The sequence below is a fragment of the Ctenopharyngodon idella genome, chromosome 9 (assembly GCF_019924925.1).
Source record: "Ctenopharyngodon idella isolate HZGC_01 chromosome 9, HZGC01, whole genome shotgun sequence".
NCBI lineage: Eukaryota > Metazoa > Chordata > Actinopteri > Cypriniformes > Xenocyprididae > Ctenopharyngodon > Ctenopharyngodon idella.
In genome coordinates, this window is record NC_067228.1 from 3,031,957 (window position 1) to 3,049,058 (window position 17,102).

At 39.1% G+C, this 17,102-nt stretch overlaps 2 protein-coding genes across 7 annotated transcripts in view; one reads left to right on the forward strand and one right to left on the reverse strand.

Annotated features, from left to right (window-relative positions):
* The window catches only part of tank (TRAF family member-associated NFKB activator), a 17,324-nt gene extending 16,633 nt beyond the window's left edge, over positions 1 to 691 (forward strand). For both annotated transcript variants that reach the window (XM_051905652.1, XM_051905653.1), the window contains exon 8: positions 1 to 691. This exon is cut by the window's left edge and continues 213 nt beyond it. The gene's annotated coding sequence lies outside the window, so the exon portion shown is untranslated.
* A 12,417-nt stretch (positions 692 to 13,108) lies between these two features.
* On the reverse strand, positions 13,109 to 16,073 carry LOC127518751 (uncharacterized). Of its 5 annotated transcripts, none has more exons than XM_051905839.1 (3): positions 15,532 to 16,073; positions 14,818 to 14,868; positions 13,109 to 13,848 (listed from the first exon to the last, which is right to left on the reverse strand). In XM_051905839.1, exons 1-3 carry the CDS (start codon positions 15,993 to 15,995, stop codon positions 13,155 to 13,157), a joined length of 1,209 nt encoding a protein of 402 aa, XP_051761799.1. In that variant the 5' UTR covers positions 15,996 to 16,073; the 3' UTR covers positions 13,109 to 13,154. The 5 variants fall into 5 exon arrangements, with proteins under 5 accessions (XP_051761799.1, XP_051761797.1, XP_051761796.1 ...); XM_051905837.1 differs by having other exon boundaries at positions 14,818 to 14,919; positions 15,481 to 16,073; XM_051905836.1 differs by having other exon boundaries at positions 14,818 to 14,919; positions 15,430 to 16,073.
* Positions 16,074 to 17,102: the final 1,029 nt, after the last annotated feature.

Sequence of the window (17,102 nt, forward strand, 5' to 3'; positions counted from 1 at the left end):
TGGCTTTGTTAAGTAGCACGCTACCCGTCTGAACACATTTGCTCACGTCCGTCAGTGACACGATGAAGAGAGCGGAACCTTACGCTGTCGTTTATTTAATTAGGAGAACTTTAAACGGTTCATTTTAGAATGGTTATGTCTTAATTAATCTTTTTAGCTGCATTTTAGTTGGAAGCATTCCGATGACTGGCAGTTTAACTGTAGAATACTTCCTTTTTAAAGTCATTTAATTTGATATGGCAACATCAAAGATATCCTCATCTCAGAGGGTGAGTTGTAAACGCTGTTTATGAGCTCAGAGAATTAAACGTCTCACCGGTGTACTTTTATCTGAATGCATCCCAAACTAAAGAACAAGCTCTTATCTGTGCTATGCATATATCAAAATAAAAACAAAATATCAATTTCTGCGGCTACTTCATAGTGGTACAAATGTCAGGCAATCCCAAGCCTTTTACGTATATGAATATATAACATTTGTGAATGTATTCACCCTGTTTCAGGCATATAAGAACCCATCATGGTAATTATGCGATACACAAATGCTTGTTTTCTCTAGCAATGGTTTTGTTTGTTGGTTTCTTAAATTAGAGTAATTTTTGTGCATCCTTTCCTCCGAGCTAAATTCCAATATCATATTTTTGTAATATCTTTTTTTAAAATGAACACAATAAAACTACACTGACATACATTAAGACAAGAGTCACTAATTTGACCAGAGAGCTTTTTTCTTAAATGTCAGGTCGGGGCAAGTTGTCGCATTTTTAGCAACTCTTTTAGTTGGAAAAATGTTCTATTGAAATGTTGTGGAAGTAATAACTCCTAATTGCTTTAATTTGATAACTTAATTTTAATGTGTACCACCTGTATGAGGGAATCTGTTCTTAATGAGAAATAATTCCAAGATAATCATTTCAACGATAAACACCATCTGGTTTACGAAAGCACTTCTGCACAGGTATTTCAGGTTAATTAAAACTTCATTTCTACACTGAAAATCCAATACAAGCTCAATTTGTGATTACATGCACAATTATCTTATGATTTATACTGCATTATTTTGTGGCCTGCTTGCTATTAAGCCTGATCAGGGCTCTGCGGTTCATCCACATGAATGAACAGGCACTGAGAAATATTAACCGAACGTTTTCTAGCTCACAGACTGTGAATTAGCTGCTCAGATACCAAAACAGTCTTCCGTTTGGTTTTCATACGATCGCATTATACCTCTAAACTGCACTGTGCTCTGGTGTGTACAGATGTGCTTGTGTTTTTATTGGAATATCTTAAACCATGTCCTTGATGCTGCATTGGACTGTGTGTGTGGATAATTAGCAGCATCGTAAACAAACGTAATCATTTTCAGTAATTCCAGTGACGACGTGTTGAGCAGATAGTCAAATGTGTGTAGTGGCACACGTGTGTGCAGTGAAGACCTCGCAGCGCCCAGGATTACAGCCTGCTAACACACACACACACACACACCCCATAGATGAGCTGGTGTGAAGAAGAGGAGCTGGTTTTTGTGGTTGTTTTTCACACTGGCAGACTGGCGCTGCACATGGGGACTTTTGCAATGTTTCGCTGATTTGCTGAAGGAAAGATCCCCTAAAAATATTGATTTAAGGGATAATGTACAACCAGCCGGTCATTATTGCAAAATAAACACTGATAGGGTTATTCAACAACACAAAGCGGGCAGTGATTTTTGCGATAATGACCAGCTTACTGTGTGTAATCCTGGTTATAAGGCTGTTCAGTTTGTGGTTTTAAAACTTGAAAGAGAATCAGCATTTTCAAGTCATAGCTTCCCTCTGGAGTTTCCTATCGGGTTATTTTATGAGTGCTGGTAAGCGAGTTAAATTATACACAGTCATATGTGAATTTTTAAGCCATTGTGTAATGTAACTTGCTAACAAGCTTCTACTTGAGGACTACAACAAAAGAAACTGAGTTTGCATACTTGGCAAATCTGAAAACTCCTTGTTTAGCAACTTTAATTTTAAAGTCTATTCTGAAAACCCAATGGAAATTCCCTTGGGAGCCCATGATGTCTGATCCGGGTCAACCTACAAACTGATGTCATGACTGAACAGCTCTATTTACTGCTACTTACCAAATAAATAACTTGAAATATCAATTGATTTGAGTTATGTCTAATCTGTTGCTTAGGGCAGTGTTTCTCAAACAAGGGGCCTAAGCAGACTTCTAAAATTATTTAAATCAAGATACATTCAAATAATCTTACTTGATTAAAATGCAAAAAAAAAAAAGAGAGAAAAAATCAATGTGTAAACTCCTATTTCATTGCAAAATTAATAAAATAAGTTAATAAGTTTAATTACATTTGACCTTGACACATTTTTACTCATTAAAGCTGCAGTCTGTAAGTTTTGCCTCTTTGTCGCCATCTCTGTTTGAAACCTGCAATTGCAGTTATTTGCGGAATTATCATCTTTATGTGGGTTGTGGTTCGGCACGGTTCCTCAGCACGGGTGAATCTAATGTTTGCTGTCAATCACCACATCGGTGTGGATACTGTACTTCAGAATCACAGATTCTATGTCTTGGAAGTGTGACCAAAATAAGAATTGTCACCAGAGAATGTCATCTGAACAAGTAAGTAACATGTCTGCCACTTTTGTTCTGACCAACTGAGAAAAAAAAAAAGCATTACAATAAATCGCGCTGCCAATAGTGACTTTGCTCATCTCACATCAAACTGTGCAAATTATTATTATTATACTTTATTCTCAAATTGTTAATGTTAACAACATCAGCTTTAAGTATTTAGTGTGTATTAGCATTACCTGTAGATTTCAATTTTTGTACAGTCTAATCTCTAACTTTAATTTTCCATACCATACAATCTGCCATCAAAATGTTTAATTATTGCAGCTATAAATTATCCGCCATCTGCAGCATCCTCACATGTGATATAGCCTACACTGGGACTCCTTCTTTATGAAAACAGATGTGACGCAATGATGCAAAAAGACGATGCTCGAATTTCCCGCGGAAACCTACCAGTACCACTCGAATTAGAAAACATTATTACAAGCTTACCGTTGTGAATCGGGCTAAGGTAAGGACATAGTTTTGAACACTGGCTGGTTATGTAATTGATTTTGTATCTTTTTTAACCAAAACTGCAGCTTTAAAATGTTATTTCATTAACCAAATTTATGGCATTCTATTAGAATATAGCCTATCTGAAGTAACAGAAGGTTGCTATGCAGCAAATATTATTATCCTACTGGCGGCGCACAGGTTAATTATGAATAGTGTATGTATATTACTGTTTTTTCAATATCTTTATATTGCAAAAATAGTAAAAAAAAAAAAAATAGGCTACTCTGCTCTTTCATATTCAGCCATAGTGAACTTTTTGCTTAGCTAGTTGGAGCGCTTCACTGACCAATCAGCATTCAGCATCGAAACTTTTTAAGGTAGGCTATAATATAGGAAATAATACTAAAAGGCAACAGATTATTTTCACCCATTTTCCCTCCCAAATCCTCTGTTTTAATGAAACATGATTTCGCAATGTCTCGCGCGACACATTGTTGTTTTGCTCCAGCAAAAACAACACAACAACTGAGGCACACGACATGCTTTTGCTCTATTTGCAATGCTGAATATTGCATGTCGAAAGCACACAATGTGTTGCGCATAATACACGACCCAACTTGGATAAACAGAGCGTTCAAATTCTCATCTCTCACATCAAAGCATGAATTTATTCTAAAAGGCAGCAAATATGAACTCCTCTCTCCCTAATGATCTCTCTCTCTCTCTCTCTCTCGCTCTCTTCCTCTCTCTCTCTCTCTCTCTCTCTCTCTCTCTCTCTCTTTCTCTCTCTCTCTCTCTGGAGTCGTGGACAGATGCTTGTACATAATTACGTTGTCAGTGCTCGTTATTTGGAAGAGGAAAGCTGTACTGACAGTTTCTGGGTCCATGTGTTTTTTTTTTTCTTTTTTGTCTTTTTTTTTTTTTTGTCCTTGCTGTTGACTCAGTTTTGACAGCATAATGCCGAAAGTGTAAGACAGAAATATCATTGATTAGCTATTCGAAAGGTCTATAGAACTCCACTTCTCAGTAAAGCAGGCCTTCCATTCATCTGCACACTTTCTTGCAATATACACGCCGTATTTGGATTAAAGTCCCAAAAAAAAAAAGAGGAGGAAGACGAGGGTTATAGATTGAGAAGGAGAAGCAGCAGGCTGATTACGAGGTGTCAAAATTGCCAGGAGCAAAAAGGTGAAAGCAATCAGGGGTGAGAAGAGTGCAGCATTCGTGAGGGGCAACTAATTATCCAATTCATTTGTGGAGAGCAGCATTTGAGGCTGAACGCTGACAGATTGGTGCGGAGGAGAGGGGAGGTGTTAGAACAATGGAACCCGGCTCACCCTCATTATTGCCGCATGCTAATCAGACGCTCCGCGCTGCCGCTGCTGCTGCCGCCGCACAGTTCAGCGAAAAACAGCAAGTCACCAGCTTCATTCCAACGCGAAGAAAACCGATGGAGAGAGAGAGAGAGAGAGAGAGAGAGAGAGAGAGAGAGAGACCCGCACAGAACTGTGCTGGCTCAAGTTCCACCAACGCATGAACGAGCCAAAAGGTTCCTTCAAGCAAAAGGAGTTGCATTGCTTGAATAGCCTACTCTTTTAAATTAGGCTGTCTTATTTTAAGAATCTGTCTATAATAATCTATAGGTATACTGTAAAAATGGCTACATATTTCTTTTATATATATTATAACTATAGCCTATAGTTATAAACTATTCTAGATTCAAAACGCCCATTTATTTTTAATGTTTTTATTTTTTATGTTTGGGTAATGCGAACGTTCCATTTTATAATTTTGCAAACACAGAATGCTACTTTCAAATGTTCTAACGTTCTGAAACTAGAAACAAACTGTTACTTTTTGAATGCTACTTTTGAATGTTTTATGAAGGTTCTGAAACTAGTAACATATAAAAACATTCCAGAAACAATGTACACTCTAAAAAATGCTGGGTAAAAAACAATCCAGCGATTGGATTGGATTGAAAATGGACAAACCCAGCGGTTGGATTAAATGTTTGTCCAACGTGCTGGGCAGTTTCATTTAACCCAATCTGATATAGTCTAATATTATAGTTTATATATACACTCTAAAAAAGGCAGGGCTGTTTCAACCCACATTTGGGTCAAATATGGACAAACCCAGTCATTGGGTTATATTTTTTTAATTGAATTTTTAACCCAACTGTTGGGTTTGTCCATATTTAACCCAAATTTGGTTGAAACAACCCAGCATTTAATACATAAGTAAAAACAAAAGTAAAATGTAGGCTACATTATATTATTATATTAAGATATATTATATTAGATTATATATACCCTGCATTTTGACAATATATATAGGCTATATATTAGTAAAAATGTAGCCTTCATTATATATTAGGCTATTATATTAAATAATTAAATATAGATAGCCTGTCATTTTTACTAGGCTACATTTATGTATATATACGGTAAAATTTTAAAATGAACGAATCAAACTGCTCCTTGAGGTAACCTCTATCATTTCGTCTGCTCTTATAATACTTTTCTGTAGCCTATGTAAATGATTTTATTTAAATATATCTAGGCTTTATTAATAATATAAACTAGGAAGTCACGTTGGAAGAGCTTTCTAATTGAATTAATTTCGACGCTACTTACTGTCAAGCGCAGAAATGGGGACACGGATAATGACATTAAATTAGCATCATTTGAAACATCTGTTGCTATTTCATTTGTGTCTAATCTTTCCTCAATTAATGTTTCCTCATGTCCTATAACAGCAGAACATCGTTCATGTGATGAATTTCCCGCGAGATATGGAATTGTAGGCCTGTACTAGAATAATACCAATGAATTATTATGATGTTTTGAGAATCATGAATAATTATTTATTCGGACATAATTTCTACTTTTATTTCACCTTTCTTTACTCTTTGCATTCACTTTATTTTTTTCTGAGAATTAATCTTGCAGTTTATTTTTCTTTTCTTTTTTTAAATGTAACGGCGCATGGGGAAAAACATTTAAACTACTGAAATATTTTATGCGCAAATGCATGAAAAAATACAAAACAGATTATAAACGTGTCTAGAAGAAAAACATTTAGACTACTCGTTTCGTTTACAGCGGTGAATAAACTAACTGGACGACTTTAATTGCATTATTGCGGCATCATAATTTTAAAAGAATCTACCTACATCGAAATGATTATGACATCACAGAGAGGATTTACTGAATTGATCAAAATCGTTCGGCTATTGGCTATGACCCGATTAAAAAACTGGTAGCCTATTTCGTTCAAGCAGATTGTGCGTAAATTGTTTTCTTAATTTTCTTGACCAGTTCTCGTCAACCACTGTAGCAAAAATAATAAATAAACAAACAAACATAATAATTATAATATTTATTAAATAAATTAATAAAAAAAACCTAGAAACTCCCTCTCGTTTACACATTTCCCTATTAAGAAAAATAATACTTTTTGTAATTTCTTTTTGTACAGCCAAATAACCACAAGCTGAGTACTAACCAAGCTGCCAGACTATTGCCAAATAACAGTCTGTGAGAGGAGAGGGGGAAAAAGATGGAGGAATTAATATGTAGTGTTAATTAACAGGAAGTCAGAGACAGTCTCAGCATCACCACTGACAAAGTTTGATCAGAGGAAGTATATTCCCACAGTATTGCGTGCAGTGTTTACAACGGCTGCTCTGTGTTGTCGCCTTTTTTGCAAACACCTGAGATCTGAGGACACAATCGTAATGTCAAATCATGTTTGTTGTGAAATCTAGGGTCAGGTTTGACTGTCATTCTCTTGCCACGTGCCTTTTTTTCCCCTCACATTTCATGATTATGCAGTTTGTCAGGCGTATATTTGCAGTTTTCTGTCCCCCCAGAAAAATACGAATATACACAATATCTCAGCATTTTGGAAATCTATTTTGTATATTATACTCTTAACAGTATTTGTTCATGCACCTTCGCAGTGTAAATCTCAGCAGGTGTTTTAGGTCAGTTGGCCGATATTTTCTAGCCTCCCGATAGCTCGATGGCCATCTCTCCATATCTAGGTCGTGCAGACAATCAACAACTTCCTACATAAACACATGTGAATACATGGGATGCAGACCAAATGTAAGGGCAAGAGAGGATAGGGCCACCCCGCAGTTTACATGTTACCCAACAAGCAACGCGACGGTCCCTCTCGGTTCAGGATGCGATGCGGTTCCTCCTCATGTCAGGCGAAATGTGTTGAAGCGAAAGGCTGCCTTCCGTAGGTCTCTGAGCAGTCCTGTCTGCTGTGTGTGTTTGTTTCGATGCCGGTTTGCGAGCCCCCCGATTCTGGAGCACGGATTTGGCAGTCACAGCAAGTGATGACAGAGGCATTGGTGAGATCGCACCCGGAACCCCAGAGGACGATACCGTTTCTGAGGAAGCAGTGGAAAGGAAGGCCTTTCAGACCGTCTTATAGGCTTTGCTTCAAGCTTGTTAAAGTCATGCGTTTTGGTGGTTCATACACTCTTCGAAATAAAGCGGGTTTTCGCAGAGATGCCATAAAAGTATTCCATTTCCAAAAGTTCCTTGAGTGAACAGTTCTTAAAAGAACCATTTTCTTAGTATGAAGAACGTTTAAATATATATCTTTAAGGTTCAATGGATTTTCCCAGCTAACAAAAATCTGAACGTTTTGCATTAATATGTTAAAATATTGCTTCTGAATGTTCTAGATTCAAAACACCCATTTTTTTCTCTCTCTTTTTTAATGTTTGGGTAATGCGAACGTTCCATTTTATAATTTTGCAGCAACGTGAATGTTACTTTTGAATGTTCTAACGTTCTGAAACTAACTGTTACTTTTGAATGTTTTATGAAGGTTCTGAAACAACATATAAAAACGTTCCAGAAACAATATACACTCTAAAAAATGCTGGGTTAAAAATGATCCAAGTTGGGTTGAAAATGGACAAACCCAGCGGTTGGGTTAAATGTTTGCCTAGCCTGCTGGGTAGTTTTATTTAACCCAACTATTGTTTAAAAATTACTGTATTGCTTGCTTAAAATAAAACCAAAATATGGAAATTACCACTTATTAATATGTTTAATAAATGGACAAGTTTAATGAATAATACACTCTAAAAATGCTGGGTTAAAAATGACCCAAGTTGGGTTGAAAATGGACAAACCCAGCTGTTGGGTTAAATGTTTGCCCAAACCTGCTGGGCAGTTTTATTTAACTCAACTATTGTTTAAAAATGACTATATGTCTGGCTTAAAATGAACCCAAAATAGGTTGGAAATTAAAAATCAGACACATAATTACTAGAGGCAACAACAATAATAATCTAAAGGTGAACATTTATTAATAAGCAATTTAATAAACGTTTATTGTTTAAATATTAAACTTATTAATAAATGTTAATTTCCAACATATTTTTGCGTTCATTTTAAGCAAGCAACACAGTAACTTTTAAACATTAGTTGAATGAACATTTAACCCAACCGCTGGGTTAAAACAACCCAATCGGCTGGGTTTGTCCATTTTCTGTTTGTTTTTTTTTCCATTTTGGCTTTTTTTTTTTTTTAAGAGTGTATAATAACATTTTTGTGCTAAAATTTTGAGAACATTATTAAGATCATATAATGCTGAACGAATGTTCTGTTAATGGTAGAACGTTTGTTTGTAACTTTGAAAGAACCTTGTCATAACATTCCCTGGGCTCAAGGTTCTTCATGGACTCATAGAGATGCCAATAAAGACCGTTTATTTTTAGGGTTCGATTCTCAGAAGGCCTGATCATATGCGTTGCAAGTCACACAGCGATCAATCCATCTATCTAAAAAATATATATATATTTTTTTTTTTTCATGCAAATTTATTCATAACACCGTTGCAAGCTGCGATTGCGACACCGCTGACCTTTCAGAAGCAATAATGATGCACAGCGTTTCATGTTGCATTCATATATATGGCTTTTCCCTTTGCTTTAGCTGGTTAAAAAAAGGAGGAAGGGAGAGATGCAATGCGCCTCAAGGGTTAAGGCAGCATGAGAGAATCCATTCTCGGCTTAATGACCTAGCCTAGCTGGGCGAGGACGGCAGGGAACACGCTCTTGACTTGTACCGAATTTGCCAATTAACACCTCGGATAACAGGCAGCCTCGGAACATCAGGCGCGTTGGGAGGAGAGGCTCACATGCACTTTGTTTTTCATTCTTGGCCTGCTTCCTATGGCTGGCATGCGTGCGTTTCAGCATCTTAAAGGCTTCGGGACGGCGCTTCAGTCATTCATATCGCGTTGAACACAAAGATCGATTCAAGAAACGTGTTCGTTTTGTCTCTACAGCTGGAGAGAGATTTGGCTCCGGCTGCATAGTCATATCTAAGATATTCTTCGACTTCTTCTCTTTTTTCCCCTCCCTTCGTATTTCTCCGTTACTGATAGCGTTTGCTATTTTCACACTAGCCCATATGGCCGCTTGCAGCCTCAATTAGATCCACAACTCTGGTTTCCAAGACACTCTCGTCTCTCTCTCTCTCCCTCTCTCTCTCTCTCTCTCTCTCTCTCTCTCATGCCTGGCTCAGTCTCCCTCTTCCTCTCTTTTGTTGCTCCTATTGAACAAATGAAGACTAACAGACTGATATCGTCTTGATCACAAAGTTAATTATTCAAAAATCTAGATCTTGACTCTGGTCTCCTTGGTTGAAGCACCCACTCCTCTCCAGCCTATTATTTTCTCACATGTTTATCAGACGCCTAAACAACACCTTGGGCGGGTGTGAATTTTCAAGCCCCCAGTGAAATTCTCACCGGGCTCCGTCACTGTTTTTCCTCCGAGTCCATTTACAGGTAGGAGAGAGAGAAACACCGCTGCCAGGTCCTAATGACTGGAAGCCCGTCTGAAACACCTTTCGGCCCGTGTGTCGCGCGGACGTCCTCACATCAAGCCGATGGTGAAATTGAATACGCGCGTTCCACACGTCGTTTCGCGATTCATTAGCAGCTATTCTAACGGAATGCGATCATCAAAGGAAAGATACATAATTGATAGAGGTTCACACCGCAGCCAAAGGTGATGCAATCTGTCTAACAATGTTCGCAAATGTGTGCCTTATACATCTAGGAGGATAACACTCCGAAGTGCGAGTTGCGTTCGGATGAGGAACGCGGTTAACACTTCCTTTAAACGGCCGCGCGGCCCGTCACAGCGCGCGTTCCGCTCACCTCCGAGGTTGCGAGATCGTAACTCGCCTCGTCTTCAAGACGAGCAGGGAGAATGTGATCCGTGCTATGGAGGTCCACACACCCGCATTCATTTATTTATGCAGTGTGAAGAAACCATCTGGCCGTGGAGAAATTGAAAGTGGATGTAATCTGGCAGGCGGCGGAGTGTATGACTGACACCTCATGCGGTATTAGTGGGAGGACAAAATCATTAATGCTCCGTCTGAACCGGCACAGGCCATTAAATGAGTGACTAGTAAAAACCTTCGATTCCTTGAAAGTCTCCCAAACATTGATGATTCACTTACATTCACAAAATAGCTAGTAGGCCAGGTCAAATTTACTCCCAGTGAGTCAGAAGTTGTGTGTGTTTTGTTGGACATTGAATTTTCTAGGATTTTATTTGAATCCCCACAGCTGTTGTTGTTTTTTTTGCCCCATCATTTTCCACTGGGTTTGCAGAGAGTTCAAAGCTGCATCACATTGTGAAAGATTCATAAAACGTGCTAAATTGTGCCCAAACTCTTCAGATCAGACTGAAGTGACCAGGAATCTTGTGATTCAAAATAAACTTCGGCTGCTCATTTTTATTTCGCTATAGGTTCTTCAGGCATTTAGGAATAATAGTATGGTGAATCACATGTGCTAATCTATTCACCTAAATGTTCAGAAAGGCTCATTTTTGCAGTTTCGTTTCAGCAAATGCTCTTTTTTTCAGTGGTGTTTCATAGTTAATCTGAACAGATCAAGGAGATTTTGATATGCCTCGTGATATGAGCCCTTTTCTGATCTCATGTCAGGCCTTCTCAGTATTTGGAAGAATCACACCTTTGCACGGCTATAAATTAGATTCAGATGAAGTTACTATATAAAGTGCTTGCATTAGTGCTTTTGGTAAACACCCTAAATGTGGAGAGTGAAAAATGTCTAAAAAAATGTTTTAAAAAACAAATGGAAAGCAAACAATTATTTTGGTGATGTTGGTGTCACTCAATAAAGCAATAAGGCATGAGATGCTGTGTTATAATAACTGTTTCAAACAATACAGCCAACGATATAGCAATTACTATAAAATAAAAAAATATTAAAGGGTTAGATCACACAAAAATTAGATTTTTGTCATTAATTACTCACCCTCATGTCGTTCCACACCCTTCGTTCATCTTCAGAGCACAAATTAAGATATTTTTGATCTAATCCGAGACAGCATAGACAGCAATATAATCAACACTTTCAAGGTCCAGAAAGGTACTAAAGACATCGTTAAAACAGTCGATGTGAACCTTAATTTTACGAAGCAACGAGAATACTTTTTGTGCGCAAAAACAAAACAAAAATAATGACTTTATTCAACAATCTCTTCTCTTTCCTGTCATTATCGATAAGCTCAGTGAAGGCTTCCGTGTTTACGTCCGAATGCCGACTCATTATTGGTCGACGCCGATCACGTGATCAGCACGATGCATGCGTTGTTTTGTTTTTGCACACAAAAAGTATTCTCGTCGCTTCATAACATTAAGGTTGAACCACTTCAGTCACGTCGACTGTTTTAACAATGTCTTTTCTGGACCTTGAAAGTATTGATTATATTGCTGTCTGTGGACGAGTCATATACCTCACGGATTTCATCAAAAATATCTTAATTTGTGTTCCGAAGATGAACGAAGGTCTTACGGGTGTGGAACGACATGAGGGTGAGTAATAAATGACAGAAATTTCATTTTTGGGTGAAGTAACCCTTTAAGGACACAAATTGTCCTTTACATTTTATTTTATTAAGCAAATTAAATGCCATATTTCTACTAGAACATTTAGTCTTTAAGTAGCACTTTATAGTTTCTATGGGTCCTGTGCTAAATCCAATTTGAAAGAAACATTGTTGATTTGTGCATTCATCTTATATATTTTTATAGCAAAGTAAAACAGTTTGAGCAACAGATGCACTGATTATATAGACTGAATTCATTTGACGTTTTCTTTTCCTAAGGTCTTTTAATTTAGTGCAAAACAAATTTGTTGCCTACTCTGCTCACACACTCCTCTATCTGGGGATGAGCTAGTGCAATTCTCCGCTGGCTTTTCTGTGACAACAACCTGCAAAGTGCTCCCACAACCCTAATCTGCACGTCAGGGACCCCACACCTCCTGAGCACCGACTGCTTCTCTTGTTTTCCTGCGAGTCCTGCTTTTGTTCTCTTGTCTTTGCATCCCGCAGGTCATGTCAAATTCATTGCATGTGTTTACAATGGAGCGAATGCATGTGCAAGAGGATGGAAGTGAGAGTTGTGTTCATTTCACTAGCTGTGGTGATGAACCAACTCCAGACATAAATGCCAAGTTTGGATTTAAAGCTGAGAAACAGGTGTGAGAAGTAATGAGAAATCCATTATTTCCCTTTCGAAGTTCTTTTTAAGGACCTTTGATTTCTGTAAACTTAAATTAGCACTTTTCCTTTTCCTCTAAGCACAGAGCTGGTAGTGCTAAGCATGTGGGTTCAATTTCCAGAGAACAAAAATATTGCAAAAATATACCTTAAAGGGATAGTTCACCCAAAAATAAAAACTGTGTCATCATTTACTCACCCTCATGTCGCTCCACACCCATAAGACTTTCATTCATCTTCAGAACACAAATGAAAATATTTTTAATGAAACTTGAGAGAAGTTTACACAACTACCACTTTGATGCTTCAAAAAGTTCATAAAGAGACTGTAAAACTAAGCTATATGAATCGAGCGGTTTAGTCCAAATTTTCAGGGGATACCCAATCACTTTATATGATGAATAGATTGAATTTAGACTTTTATTCACATATAAACATTGATCAGCGAACATAAACAGAAGCTCAACCTAACCTGCTTGATATGCGAGAACAAACCTCATCGGTTCTTGCGGAAGCTCAAAATGAACCTCATTGGTTCTTGCTGAAGCTCAAACGTGCTGCGTAACTCGAGAATGAACCTCATTGGTTCTTGCGGAAGCTCAAATGTGCTGCGTAACTCGAGAATGAACCTCATTGGTTCTTGCGGAAGCTCAAATGTGCTGCGTAACACGAGAATGAACCTCATTGGTTCTTGCTGAAGCTCAAACGTGCTGCGTAACACGAGAATGAACCTCATTGGTTCTTGCTGAAGCTCAAACGTGATGCGTAACTCGAGAATGAACCTCATTGGTTCTTGCGGAAGCTCAAATGTGCTGCGTAACTCGAGAATGAACCTCATTGGTTCTTGCGGAAGCTCAAATGTGCTGCGTAACACGAGAATGAACCTCATTGGTTCTTGCTGAAGCTCAAACGTGCTGCGTAACACGAGAATGAACCTCATTGGTTCTTGCTGAAGCTCAAACGTGATGCGTAACTCGAGAATGAACCTCATTGGTTCTTGCTGAAGCTCAAACGTGCTGCGTAACACGAGAATGAACCTCATTGGTTCTTGCTGAAGCTCAAACGTGATGCGTAACTCGAGAATGAACCTCATTGGTTCTTGCGGAAGCTCAAATGTGCTGCGTAACACGAGAATGAACCTCATTGGTTCTTGCTGAAGCTCAAACGTGCTGCGTAACACGAGAATGAACCTCATTGGTTCTTGCGGAAGCTCAAATGTGCTGCGTAACACGAGAATGAACCTCATTGGTTCTTGCTGAAGCTCAAACGTGATGCGTAACTCGAGAATGAACCTCATTTGTTCTTGCGGAAGCTCAAATGTGCTGCGTAACACGAGAATGAACTTCATTGGTTCTTGCTGAAGCTCAAACGTGCTGCGTAACACGAGAATGAACCTCATTGGTTCTTGCTGAAGCTCAAACGTGCTGCGTAACACGAGAGTGAACCTCATTGGTTCTTGCTGAAGCTCAAACGTGATGCGTAACACGAGAGTGAACCTCATTGGTTCTTGCGGAAGCTCAAACGTGCTGCGTAACACGAGAATGAACCTCATTGGTTCTTGTGGAAGCTCAAACGTGCTGCGTAACACGAGAATGAACCTCATTGGTTCTTGCGGAAGCTCAAACGTGCTGCGTAACACGAGAATGAACCTCATTGGTTCTTGCGGAAGCTCAAACGTGCTGCGTAACACGAGAATGAACCTCATTGGTTCTTGCTGAAGCTCAAACGTGCTGCGTAACACGAGAATGAACCTCATTGGTTCTTGCTGAAGCTCAAACGTGATGCGTAACACGAGAGTGAACCTCATTGGTTCTTGCGGAAGCTCAAACGTGCTGCGTAACACGAGAATGAACCTCATTGGTTCTTGCGGAAGCTCAAACGTGCTGCGTAACACGAGAATGAACCTCATTGGTTCTTGCGGAAGCTCAAACGTGCTGCGTAACACGAGAATGAACCTCATTGGTTCTTGCGGAAGCTCAAACGTGCTGCGTAACACGAAAATGAACCTCATTGGTTCTTGTTGAAGCTCAAACGTGATGCGTAACACGAGAATGAACCTCATTGGTTCTTGCTGAAGCTCAAACGTGATGCGTAACACGAGAATGAACCTCATTGGTTCTTGCTGAAGCTCAAACGTGATGCGTAACACGAGAATGAACCTCATTGGTTCTTGCGGAAGCTCAAACGTGCTGCGTAACACGAGAATGAACCTCATTGGTTCTTTCTGAAGCTCATATGTGATGCGTAACACGAGAATGAACCTCATTGGTTCTTGCTGAAGCTCAAACGTGCTGCGTAACACGAGAATGAACCTCATTGGTTCTTGCTGAAGCTCAAACGTGCTGCGTAACACGAGAATGAACCTCATTGGTTCTTGCTGAAGCTCAAACGTGCTGCGTAACACGAGAATGAACCTCATTGGTTCTTGCGGAAGCTCAAACGTGCTGCGTAACACGAGAATGAACCTCATTGGTTCTTGCGGAAGCTCAAACGTGCTGCGTAACACGAAAATGAACCTCATTGGTTCTTGTTGAAGCTCAAACGTGATGCGTAACACGAGAATGAACCTCATTGGTTCTTGCTGAAGCTCAAACGTGATGCGTAACACGAGAATGAACCTCATTGGTTCTTGCGGAAGCTCAAACGTGCTGCGTAACACGAGAATGAACCTCATTGGTTCTTGCGGAAGCTCAAACGTGCTGCGTAACACGAAAATGAACCTCATTGGTTCTTGTTGAAGCTCAAACGTGATGCGTAACACGAGAATGAACCTCATTGGTTCTTGCTGAAGCTCAAACGTGATGCGTAACACGAGAATGAACCTCATTGGTTCTTGCTGAAGCTCAAACGTGATGCGTAACACGAGAATGAACCTCATTGGTTCTTTCTGAAGCTCATATGTGATGCGTAACACGAGAATGAACCTCATTGGTTCTTGCTGAAGCTCAAACGTGATGCGTAACACGAGAATGAACCTCATTGGTTCTTTCTGAAGCTCAAACGTGCTGCGTAACACGAGAATGAACCTCATTGGTTCTTGCTGAAGCTCAAACGTGATGCGTAACACGAGAATGAACCTCATTGGTTCTTGCGGAAGCTCAAACGTGCTGCGTAACACGAGAATGAACCTCATTGGTTCTTTCTGAAGCTCATATGTGATGCGTAACACGAGAATGAACCTCATTGGTTCTTGCTGAAGCTCAAACGTGCTGCGTAACACGAGAATGAACCTCATTGGTTCTTGCTGAAGCTCAAACGTGATGCGTAACACGAGAATGAACCTCACTGGTTCTTGCTGAAGCTCAAACGTGATGCGTAACACGAGAATGAACCTCATTGGTTCTTGCTGAAGCTCAAACGTGATGCGTAACAGAAGAAAAACTCAAGCACGCTTGAGCTTCTGTTTACCATAACTGATATGCGAGTTGATGAAAGTTTATATGTGAATAAAAGTCTAAATTCAATCTGTTCATCATATAAAGTGATGATGTCTGTTCAGAAAATTTGGACTAAACCTCTCTATTAATGTGGATTAGTTTTACAATCTCTTTATGAACTTGTTGCGTAGACTGTCAATGGAGGGACAGAAATCTCTCAGATTTCATCAAAAAGATCTTCATTTGTGTTCTGAAGATGAACGAAAGTCTTACAGGTGTGGAACGACATGAGGATGAGTAAACGAAGACACGATTTTCATTTTTGGGTGAACTATCCCTTTAAATGCACTGTTAGTGTATGCAAAATATAAAGGTTGTACGCCATTCACTATTGAATTGAGAATGCCTTTAAAATTCCTGAATTGAATGCAGTTTATGCGCAACAAACTTCCATCTTCTGTAAAACAGGTTGCATTGCATGTTGAACACTCATACGGTTGCATCTTTATTTAACAAATTCTTTAGTGAAGCCTTATTAACTCCCATAACTTTAAGCGCCTCTATAAGCTGTAGTCTTTCATTGTCATATCCTTTACTACACTTTATTAAAACATGCTCGACTGTTTAAGGAAGATCACATCTGACACAACATCCAGATTCATGTTTTTCAATCACATGTAGTGTCTGCCTGGTAAAGTGCAGAGTGCCCAATTCTGAGACCAGATATTATACTGTCTTCCCTTCTATTCCCAAAGCTTCTCAACTATTCTGTTAACACTTTCTCCAACAAGCGGATGTGATGAGACCTGTTTTTTCCCGTTTATTCATGTGACATTCGGCGTTCACACTAATAAAATGTCGTAATTACCGTGATTTCGAGATGACAACATGTGACATTCTCCTCTGAGCTGTTTACGTCCTCGGACTGGGAATTATGCAATTTTATGGCAACACTATCAATGCCTAAATGAATCTGCAGCAGTCAGGCGGTACAAATAGGAGCTCTCAGGAAATTCCCAGCTTACAAGTTGTAATTACGAGCTCTGTACAAGAACGTGAATGCTCTT